General features: G+C 42.9%; 1 protein-coding gene across 1 annotated transcript in view; it reads right to left on the bottom strand.

Moving 5' to 3' along the window:
- mgat5 (alpha-1,6-mannosylglycoprotein 6-beta-N-acetylglucosaminyltransferase) overlaps nucleotides 1-11,859 on the bottom strand; it is a gene marked incomplete in the record, with an annotated part of 103,851 nt that overhangs the window by 29,833 nt on the left and 62,159 nt on the right. The window contains 4 exon segments of the mRNA XM_037696665.1: nucleotides 832-966; nucleotides 3,178-3,347; nucleotides 5,352-5,513; nucleotides 10,547-10,618. Of these exon segments, the coding sequence (XP_037552593.1) occupies nucleotides 832-966; nucleotides 3,178-3,347; nucleotides 5,352-5,513; nucleotides 10,547-10,618 (539 nt within the window).

Here is an 11,859-nt window from a genome sequence, read left to right as displayed (position 1 = left end):
CCCTGACCGAACCTCACGTACCCTGATCGAACCTCACGTACCCTGATCGAACCTCACGTACCCTGATCGAACCTCACGTACCCTGACCTCACTGTACTTGGGTGCAACGATAAGAAATCTCGTTTTGATTCTGAACCAGTTTTATGTTACAACTGAACAACGCTGAGTTATTGAGAAGGAGCTTAATAAACTTTGACTTATCCGACTGTTCCGTTTCGTTTAATGCGCCTTACGGTCCGAAAAACACGGCGACTCTTTTTACTGAAGACAGGAAGTAAAGACTGTGTAAGAGGAACAAACAAGAACGGACTCCAGCGGCTCTCCGGTGACGTTAAATGCTCCGGCGTGAACGTGCAACAGCAGGAAAACATAATGCACCAAACAACACGTGGACCTGGTACAAACCTGCGTCCTCGGGGCACAGAGCTGGCAGATGCAGTTAAATGTTATATCACAGACAAGCGCTGGTGACGAGCTGCAGGAACCAGCAGGACCATTACTGGCCCTGGACTCCGTGTTCCACCTCTTTTCCTGTCAGGATGAGCTGACGGGAGCGTTTTCCAAACAAACCAAGAAGGCCTCATTTGCAGGCCTGAGCGGAGCGCTTGGAGAGACAACGCACCCGGTCGGTGGCGACACTGAACAACAAGCAATCCTCGGGACGTAGAGGGCGACATACGAGCGGAAAACAGAGTCTTTGTTCCAACACGTGGCAGATGAACGTCATGTGAGAAAAGCTGCTACACCCAAGTTGTCAGACAGAGAACATCATTTAGCTCCAATAAAGGACTTCTGCTGGACCAAAAGCAACCAGAGACAAAAAGTACTTACTGGTAGTGGACCCAGGACGGGCCCAGGGTCTTTTTAAACTGGGTCAGGCCCACAATATCGATGTAGATGAGCTCCACAATCTTATCTCCTTGAGTGGGGCAGCTGGATTTGTTCCCCATCACTTTACGCATGATCCTGTGGAGCAAAGGTCGGAGTCAAGCAGCAGCTTCTGACCAACAGAGCCAAGATCTGAACGTGGTTTAGGTTTAGTTCAAAGTACTGGATCACGTTTACCTCCTCTTTCTTTCTGTCAACATCAAATTGATCGCCGCACCTACACAAGGCGAGGTCAGTGAACAAGGCCAGGCTGATTCTGGCAGATCCTGATCACCACTCCATGGTGAGTTCAGGTTGCTGCCCTGAGTAGGATGAACACACTCACTCATCCCTGTAGCAACGAACAGTGATGACTTCTGTGACTTCAACGTCTTCATGTCTCGTCTCGTACGGACGTTTTGTTCCTACTGACTGAAACTAATGGCTCCTTGGGGAAAATAAAGATTCTTGAACTTGAACCCCCAATTGGAAAGTTTAACATGTTTTGTGTTGTAATTCACAACAATCTTATCACTGAGATTAGAAACATCTAAAGATGATGCAGAAAAACTGGTCCATGCATTTGTCACGTCTAGACTGGACTATTGCAATGGTTTATTATCTGGGTGTCCAAATACTTCTTTAAAACGTCTTCAGTTGATCCAAAATGCTGCTGCCAGAGTCTTAACTGGAGTTACTGGGAGAGATCAGATCTCTCCAGTTTAAGCTTCTCTCCATTGGCTCCCTGTCAAATCCAGAATAGAATTCAAAATCTTACTTCTAACCTACAAAGCCCTCAACAACCTAGCTCCATCTTATATTACAGATCTTATTGTTCCATATTTTACTAACAGAGCACTTCACTCTCAGACTGCAGGTTTACTTGTGGTTCCTAGAGTTTCCAGCAGCAGAATGGGAGGAAGATCTTTCAGTTCTCAGGCTCCTCTCTGGTGGAACCAACTTCCAGTTTCTGTCCATGAGGCTGACACATTGTCCAGTTTTAAAACTGGGATTAAGACTTTCCTTTTTGATAAATCCTATAGTTAGGGTCGGCTTGGGTTTCCTGAGCTGTCCCTTAGTTCTGCTGCTATAGGTTTAGACTGCTGGAGGACAAACTGACCACACTCTTCACTCTGCTGCTGTCTTTACTTACTCTGCTCTTCCTTAGGGATGCACGATATTATCGTCATGGTAACCGTATCGACCGACACCGATTCAATATCGGACATCGACCATTCCATTAAAATAACTCGCCGATATAAAAGGCGCTGTTTTTGCCTACAGCTGCTGCGCAGCGTGATGACGTCACACCGCCTACCTCCCGGCGGAGAGGGAAATTCAAAGTGTCGGCGGTGTGGAAGTTTATTTTTGTTGAGGATGTTGGATTCCCAAGATTTATGGAGTACGTTGAGCCTCGCTGCATCGTCCCCAGTCGGAGATATTTTTCTGACGCAACGTTACTCGAGTTACCAGCCGTCATTTCTGACGTCGTTGAGAAGCTAACAGCTGATAGCACGACTTGTTGGGTGAGTTGTACCTCGGACATGTGGACGTCGTGTTAGCCCGTTAGCATGATTAGTCTCACGGAACAATGGACAGACAAAAACTTTTAAGTCTGTCCTTCATGCACACGAGTGCAGAGGATCCCACTCTGCAGCTATAAGAACCTGGAACAAGCCTCCACAGGTGCATCGCAGGTGACTAGTGCTAATAAATAACATTTAACAATTTTAATTTAATAGAAGTTAAAGAGATATGCTGTTACTGAACACCAGCTCTTACAGATGTTGCACAAATAATCCTAAATAAGATGCTATGGTCTGACTAAGGAACGCGTATAAAATATTGGTATCGGCCAAAAATCCAGTATCGAGCATCCCTTCTCTACCTGGGATTGTATGGTATATATTAATATTTGTAATTAATACAATATACAATATATTAATATTTGTAATTATTTCTGTCTTAACGTGTTTTTAGTCCTTCCTCCCACAGGAAGTTCACCTGGACCTGCCAGTCTGTGTTCGCCTCTCCTTCCTGTCTTCTCAAACCTCAGCCGCTCGTCCTGAGCCGGCTTCTGCTGGAGGTTTCTTCCTGTTTTTCCTTTCCACCGTCTCCTTTGTGCTTGCTCAGGATGGGAGACGTGATGAAGTGAAGATTCAACACGTCTGTTGCTTCTTTGGACAGATCATTTTTCATAATTGGTTTTTCTGTGTGTGAATGTTTCTGTTCAGTGTCCTGAGACGACTTCTGTTGTGACTTGGTGCTTTATGAATAAAATGAATTGAAGTAATTAAAGTGTTCACTGACTCTTTGAGCTCGGCAAGCGAAGCAGAGATTCGGACGTCATGGCCCAGGAGGTACAGCGTCGTGATGAGGTCGCTCCACTGGACCAACTCCCCCAACGGACCGCCGCTGAAGGCGTTCTCTGCGATCTTGAAGCCCGACTCCTTGGTGAGGAGGCCCAAGTGAACCAGGACCTGATGGACGGGGGAGCAGAGAACAAATTTACACACAGAAATAACTCATGATTGGAAATATGTAGATAAAGTGTTGACCAATCTTCTTTTGGACGATTTTAGCCTTTTTAAATCAAAGTACCGGCGCATATCGAATATGAGCACTGAGTCGGGAGTCAAATGTATTTTTAGACGCATCACATCGCGTACATGGAAAAGTAGCTCAGTAGCTGCTGCGCGGTGCCGTTTGTCCTAGTGGAGTTACCGTAGCTTCCTGTATAGCAACACACCATCCCAATTTATTTATTAAGCACTTAAAACAGCAACAAGGCCAACCACAGTGCTGCACAGCAAAAACAAAACAGCCAGGACATAGGACAATACATACATACATCGAGTCAAATATATAAGAACTAAATGATTAACATGACAGATTAAAGAAGTTAAAATCAACTCGCACGGTGTCAAAAGCCTGGGAACAAAAGTGTGTTTTCAAACAAGACTTAAAAACAGTGAGACACGCAGTGGTAACTCATTCCAAAGTTTTGGACCTGCAACAGAGAAGGTCCCGTCACCTCTGAGCTTCAGACGAGTGCCTGGAACCAATAAAAGCATCTGGTCTGCTCACGTTAGAGAGCACTGGGGGAGATATGGCTGCAGCAGATCAGCGAGACAGGATAGCAGTAAAGCTGTTTTCACATCTTTTCTTTCCTGAACCCTGAAGAATATACTTTAGTTAATAAAATTAAAGTTCTAACGCAGTAAAACTTCAAAGCATTTAATCTGTGTACAATGCTAATCATGTTAGCTTTAATATTTCTGACATTAAGCTAGCATCTATGCTAAGTGTTGTCAGCAGCCTGATTACTGAGACTTTTCGACATCTTGTTGTGCACTTTTTATTAGGTGTGAGAGGAAATAACTCCAGGGTTATTTCTGTAAAATCAGCCATGATCACTTGAGTTTGAAGATAATCCAAACGCATCAATGTTCGCAGTTTGATTTGTAATCAGGAGAAGCTTTAGATCTCATACTGACAATTTATTCAAATAGAAACATGAACATTTCTTTGAACAATGAGTATTTTTTAAACAACTGGTATTAATTACGCATCAATACCTGGCAGTGACAAATAAATTAATTACAAACGTATAATATAAGTAGAGGTAGATTTATCAGTCGTTCAATTTATTTGGTCTACTTTTATACTTAAACAGGAACTGATCACGTCTCGTAGTTGAAGTAGTAAATAAAGTTTTCCACTGTCTTCTAATTAGAGATGAATATTTGCTGATTAGGTTACCGTTATCGTCTGGGCTATTGGGCGCACCTGAGTATAAGCCACGCCCACTAGATAAATACATAAATTGTACATATATAGGCTGCTCTTTATAAGAAGCGGGTGTCCGTGTTGTAACATGCGCTCAAAGGGAAACAAGCAAACCTGCGTTACATGGAAACATTGTTTTCTGGCACATTCCAGAACAAAGGTGTTTCTTCTCGTACGGCAGCGCAGGATGAGCTGCGTGCGACGTGGAACAGCGGAGGCGGCTTTGCTTCAAGTGTCCGCTGCTCGTCAGAGCGCACTCCTCAAGGATTAATATCCAAAGAGATCAGCGGCTCGAACAAGGCACGCGCTTCTTTCAACACCACGCTGGAAAACAGCCAGAGCTGGAAACTATAAATAGGAGACTGAAAGCAGGACAGAAGACGGAGGAGCGCTCGTGGTGAATTCTGTGGAGAAAGAGGTCAGTGCTTTGCTTCAGCGCCGACGTATCATCGATTTACGAAGTTAACTTTTCAGAGGGCCAGCGGAGAAACTGGAGTACATAATTCAGAGCTCGGGACACAGTGAAATGTCCGTGTCACGCGTTTCCCATCCGCAGGTCTTCTTCAGGCAGAAGTGGCGCAGTCTACAAGTATGAGGAAGCACCAACCCGACGGCTTGAGGTGCAGATTAACCTTCATAATCAACCGGAGGATCATTTTTCTAAAGGTATTTATAATAATAATAACACGGCCCACCTTCTTCCTCCGCCGCTTGGTCAGGTTCTGCTTGGCAGCCAGCGAACGGATGGCGCCGACCCACGGCTCGGCCATGCGTTTGATCCTCAGCATCATCCAGCGAAACTCCTCCCGCTGCGACATCGAGCGGTAAAGCCCCTCGAAACTGGTCCGGATCTCGGCCTGCACACACAGTTCACACAACTCCTATAAACAAACAGCTGTTTGTGTCCGTTTATATTTCAGAGCTGATCCAAGTCCACATTACAACGCAACACTCGATTCAATAGGTGTCATCCAAAGGACTTCTTCTGTCCGAGGAGCCACAAACTGGAGTCCCACAAGCCATGGTGGAAAAAAACTGTTTGCTGGTGATAAGAGATTTCTGGGGCCCGCCCTCTTCTCTGTCAACCCCATCAAAGTGACGTTTCATCCTTTGGATGAGGGACGAAACGTCTCAGCAAAAAAAGAAGAAGAAGAAACCATCCAGATGACCTGACTGAACATTGTTGGATTTGGATTATTGAGCATGAACTTTGGTGTTGACACATTATAGTTCATGACTCTGCTGATATGTTTGAGACTAACTACCACGACAGAGGAGTACAGTCTGGTCTAGGGGTTGAACGAGTATATCATTTTTAAAGTCGACATCAACATAATAAAACCCGAGGGACTACTGTATATGAATGTTTCTGTTCAGTGCCCTGAGATGATTTCTGTTGTGCTGAATTGAATTTGGTCTGATACGCCAGTAAAATATCAACAGTAAATTAACCGATGCAACAAAATAGAGCCAAACATATTTTCCAGTTATTAAGCTTTGAAACTTTCTGCTTTGGGAACAGAAACATTATTCTTTTGGGACTTTGGTTAAACTAATTATTATCATTTCAGGTTTTACCATTTATTAAAACTGTAAAAGCTTTGAATTTTTTAAGCAAAGTGCACTTGCCCCTCGGATCCTAAAACGATTAAATTTGGGGGCTCGTCCGGGATTCAAAGATTCAACTAAAACATTCAGTGTCCCATCTTACTGCCTTAAGTACATAGAAAGAAATGCAGTTCTGGACTCAGATGGATCAAGAAATGAATGAAACAATGCTTTCCTGACTCGAGCCTGTCCATTCCTGTTTCTGTTTGTGCAACCCAAGCCGATACGTTGAGATGAAACCATCTAATAAAGTCGGTTTTAAATCTCAGAAACCTTTACAGAAGAAAATAAAGAGCACTGAAGCTTATTAGTAGTGACAGACAACAAATAAAGCAAATTAGTGATTTGGTTGTTAAAGAAGGGAGCGGAAACTTCAATAAGATGCTTTAAAAGAAAACGTTCTACATAAATTAGGACAAAACAGGAAAAGAAAAGATTTTTCAGGATGTATTTGAGGCCACAGGACAGGCTTCGTCGTATCCGAGCGTTGATGCAAACAAAGCAGACTACAAATTAGACGCTTCTGTTCGAGGAGTGTTGACAAACGAACAGGCTTGAAATGTGGAAATGAAACTCCGAGTTCGCCGCCGTTCAGAGCCACAGAATGGATTCCACACACGGTAAAACATGACAGCTGAAGGAAAAGCCTGGAGGGACGGGAAACGGTGATATCAGACGGAGCCAACGAGGGGAAGATGGAGGGAGGAAAGCAGAAACCACGGAGCCATTACCAGTGGCTAAGGTGGCTGAAACAAGGCTGTTGCGGCGCATTAACATCCTTCATTGCGACAGGAAATCACTGGCGCAGACGGAGCCAATTAAAATCTGGGCCTGAATTAAAATCTGCTGCAGAGAGCTCCAGTTGTTGGATCCGTCCAGAAAGAGAGATGAAGAGTGCTTAATATTGATTCATTCTCAGGCGAGGGAAGAGATGGGGGGGGGGGTACTGGAGATCTGAAGATGAGCTCGGTCTGTTTGCTCGCAGGCTGCTTTAAAACATAACGAGATGTAAAAGACACCGAAAACCAGAAGACAAAGGAAACCGGCACGAAGAGTGATTTGTGTTTATTTTACTTTCATTATTGCAAGTTAACCTCGTTTTCAGCAGCACGTTTAATTTACAAGTAGCTCTTTTTGTTACATCCATTTAATGCTAAATAATAATTATGTGTATTTTCTATGTTGCCTTATTCATTCATTCAACCTTTACTTCTACAGGTTAGTGTCACTGAGCCTCGAGGACTCACTCACAAGAGAGACCCGTTTTAGACAAAGAGCACAGATGAGGTTCAAACAACAACAATCATAAAATGCAAATGAAATTAAATGTAAACAGAAGAAATGATACAAAGGCAAAACAAAAAAACAGCTTCATTGTAAAGCGGTATAAAATACTAAAAACAGGAACACGTCTGCGTTGGTTCTTCCAGGAACTTATCAGATGTTTGAAGCCACTTAGAGAGGTCAAAGGTCGAGAGCTTCAGATGTTTTTACAAGATGTTCCAGGAAACAGGAGCGGAGTAGGAGAAGGTCCTTTTGTCTAGTTCAGTCCTCACTGAGGGAACACTGCAGGTAATGATGTCCTGAGAGCGCACGCTGTAGCTGCACTCACACAGAGACATGTAGGAGGAGATGTATGAAGGCAGCAGACCAGGAAGTGATTTAAAGATGAAAATGTACCAGTGAGAGAGTCTGTGTGAAGTTAATGGTGACCAGTTAACCAGTGAATACTGGGTGCAGTGGTGGGTACAACAATCACAGCCAGTTCTGAATCTTAGTGCACCATGATAGACAGCATCCAACATCTGCAGCATCCAACATCTGCAGCATCCAACATCTGCAGCATCCAACATCTGCAGGGTTCTTGTAGGAGCGTTCATGTAAATAATGTCACCGTAATCAATGGAGGGAAGGAAAGTCACAGATACAAGGTGTTTCCTAACATTCAGGGTTAGACAGGATCTGTTTCTGAAAAAGAAACCCAGTTTAACTTTCAGTTTCTTCAACAAGTTCTAAGTGGAAGAAGTACCATTATGTTGAATACGTTGCCTCTGATCTGACCTAAATTACTTATGTAGATTGTGAAGGGGATGGGTCCCAAGACTGAACCTTGTGGTACACCATTGCTAACAGTTAAATAGCTGAAAGAAGTACCATTATGTTGAACACGTTGCCTCTGATCTGACCTACATTACTTATTCAATTCAGTTTATGTATTTAGCACCAAATCACAACAAAGTTGTCTCAGGCACTTTACAGGAACATTCACATACATAGAAAAAGCATTTAGTAAAGTTCTCCATCTAAGGAGGCCAGCAGACATGTTGAATCTTCACTTTGTTGCAATCTCCCATCCCTCATGTAGATTGTGAAGGGAGTGGGTCCTAAGACTGAACCTTGTGGTACACCATTGTTAACAGTTAGCTGGAAGAAGTACCATTATGTTGAACAAGTTGCCTCCGACTTGAGAATAGCTTATAACTAATAGCTCCTACATTTATTAGTCGAGTTCACGCGAGTGTCTAGAATGTTTTGATTTTAGATTTTTCTGCTCAGATTGGATTATTTTGCGTGCTCGCTCATATTCATTCATTCGATGAGATTAGATTAAAAGATTAAAAATGCAGCTCCGTACGATACGTAGGCAATACACATTCAAAAATAACTTAAAACCATATGACCAAAGGTACGGAGATGTCCTCCGTCGCTCAAACGATCCAAAGTTACAGTAATGCAAAGAGAGCTTAAAAAAAGAACACGCCATCGGTAAGACGCTCGTAATAAAAACAATAATTTGTTGTTCAAGTTCGGGTGTTTTTATACATCAACCATCATTTAGTAGGTTGAAAATCTGTAGTGGATTAAACATGACTTGGGGAATTGTGTGTGTTTGTACCGGTGGATAGTTTACAGTAAAAGTTAATAATCTAAGGTGCATCTAAGATAAGTCAGGTCCTCTGGACAAATTAAAAAATTTAAAGAATAAAAATTAAATAAAAGATTCAAAACTTGTTGAAATGTTTAGTGTTTAATTCAGAAGACTTAAAAATATTACAAATATGTAATATTGGATAATTTTCCTCAATAAATAAATGACCGTGTATAATATTTGTCTACTTGTTTAACTTTGTGTACTTTTAGGACGTGTGTGAAAATCTGATGATGTTTTCTGTCTATTTATGCAGAAATATAGAAAATGATCAAGTGTTCACAAACATTCGAGCACCACCGTGTGAACAAAAAACACGTTTCACGACAAGTACTGTCGATAAAATATTCAGTATCGTAATATATTCAACCTTTATTTAAACAGATAAATCACTTTCTAGAGAATATTTGTTCTTTTATTATGGGGATGCACGATATGGATTTTTGGCTGATATCCGATATGTTAAAGCTTCTTTGGCCGATAATCGATACCAATACCGATATTTTCCCACTAGACCTCCTTCCAGAGACTAGATCTCTCTCTGCTGTGGAATTAAATATAATATTCATCTTGGTCTTCGTCAGTTCGGCTGCTGCCAGATGCAGAAGACAAACGGAGCTGAAAACACTTTAACGTGGATTATGTTTAATGTTAATTATATTCACAACATTTGCTCTAACACACTGACGACACTAGAACAGTGCAGATTTGTACATTTTCACAAATCTAAACTCCACCTGTTCACAAGCAACAAGTGCAGAAGTATTAGTGCATTAATAGATATACTTGATAATTTCCCATTTAAAAATTAACTTAAAACAGAAACATTTTATATCAATGAGGTTTTTTTATGGAATGGCCGATGTCTGATATTTAACTTTATCTCTAATATATCGGCCGATACCGATACCATGCCGATAATATCGTGCATCTCTATTTTATCAGTTTACTGACGGCTCTTAAGAGCTCATCCAGTTTGGAGCGACTGGTTTTAATTCAAGCGAGGTCGTAACGTCCACTTTTCCTCAAACGAAGCTCTTGAACTTAGCTATTGATTCAGACGGTTTTTAACGTTATCAAAGAAAAACAGGAACCTGTTCCCTGTTCTTAAACAGGTGAACTGAACCAGCTCTACACAAAGTGCAAGGCTTTAAGCAAATATCACATTTAATCCCATAAAGCCCAACGTGGACTGTAAGAAGATTCAAGAAAAATAAACGATTGATCTGAAGCAGGAGCCAGAAGCTGCTTTAATTAAAACATCTTGTGATGAGACACCGCTCAGAAAGGCGTGTCTTTAAGGAGAAGGAAACGAGGACATTCCAGCTCTGGGTGTGTCTTTCTGCTGCTCACCTGTCCACTCAGGTCCTTCTCATCGTTCAGGAGCTTCATCCTCCAGGGCAGGCGGGGACACCAGTTCTCCACCTTGGGAGGAAGCAGACAGTGACAAAGAGCTCATCTTTTATCGGTTTGACAAAAAACAGAAAAGCTTCTTGGATCAGGTCAAAACGCAGCTGGTTTCATCTCATCACAGAAGACATCAAGTCCTTCTCAAAGATAGAGAGACGGACGGACGGACAGACAGGTGGGTAGGTAGGTATGGTGGTGGCCATCTTGGATTTTTGATGTGGAAACTTTATTTTTTACAGGGAACTTGTGTCGACTCCTAAATGCAGCCACTCACCCAAATGGAAGTCTGCACGTTGCTCATCTGTCAAGTCATCCAACTCACGATGTTTACATGTATACATACATGGCGTCGGCCATGTTGGATTTCGTGTCAACCCAATTTTCAAAGGACCTTTTCTAACGTCTACATCAGAAGTGTCAAACTCGAGGGCTGAAAGCTGGAGACTCGTTTCAAACCAAGAGTCACTTTGTGGCATCAACTCCAGTTGGATCCCCGACATCTTTTCTTGCTTCAACGTTCACTGACAACAGCTTCATCGGTCGCTCTTACAGCATCAACATCAGATTACGGAAACAAACCAAATAAATATGGGTTCAACGTTGATGACTGTCACAGGAGTCTGCACTAAATAAAGTATGCACAGACTTCTTACGTATAATGAGAAGCGATAAAATGTTTTAATTTTAAAATATCATCTTGGGGCCAGACATGATGTTTACGAGGGCCGTATTTGGCCCTCGGGCCTCAAGTTTGACATGTGTGGTCTGCATGCAGCCACACAATAAGTGGAAGAGTTTATGTCATCAAGTTGTCGTGCTCACAACACAGACGGACGGATGGACGGATGGAGTGCATCGTATCTTGGCTCCACGACGGGGGACAACGAAAACCTCTTCAGACGCACCATCTCCCTAAATCGATCCTTTCATCACTAAAACTTCTGCGTGTTCTGGCAACGGGCTCGACACCAACACTCTTTTCTCCCGGTCCCATTGCCGTCTCTTTGGTGAGTGGCGACCTGGCAGAGTTTCGACCTGGCAGAGTTTCGACCTGGCAGTTTCGCCCTGGCAGAGTGAGTTTCGCCCTGGCAGAGTTTCGCCCTGGCAGAGTTTCACCCTGGCAGAGTTTCGACCTGGCAGAGTTTCGACCAGGCAGAGTTTCGACCTGGCAGAGTTTCGACCTGGCAGAGTTTCGACCTGGCAGTTTCGCCCTGGCAGAGTTTCGCCCTGGCAGAGTTTCGCCCTGGCAGAGTTTC

This window comes from Nematolebias whitei, chromosome 23, assembly GCF_014905685.2.
Source record: "Nematolebias whitei isolate Nwh7 chromosome 23, NemWhi1, whole genome shotgun sequence".
Lineage (NCBI taxonomy): Eukaryota > Metazoa > Chordata > Actinopteri > Cyprinodontiformes > Rivulidae > Nematolebias > Nematolebias whitei.
This window is presented reverse-complemented; position numbering and strand designations above follow the sequence as displayed.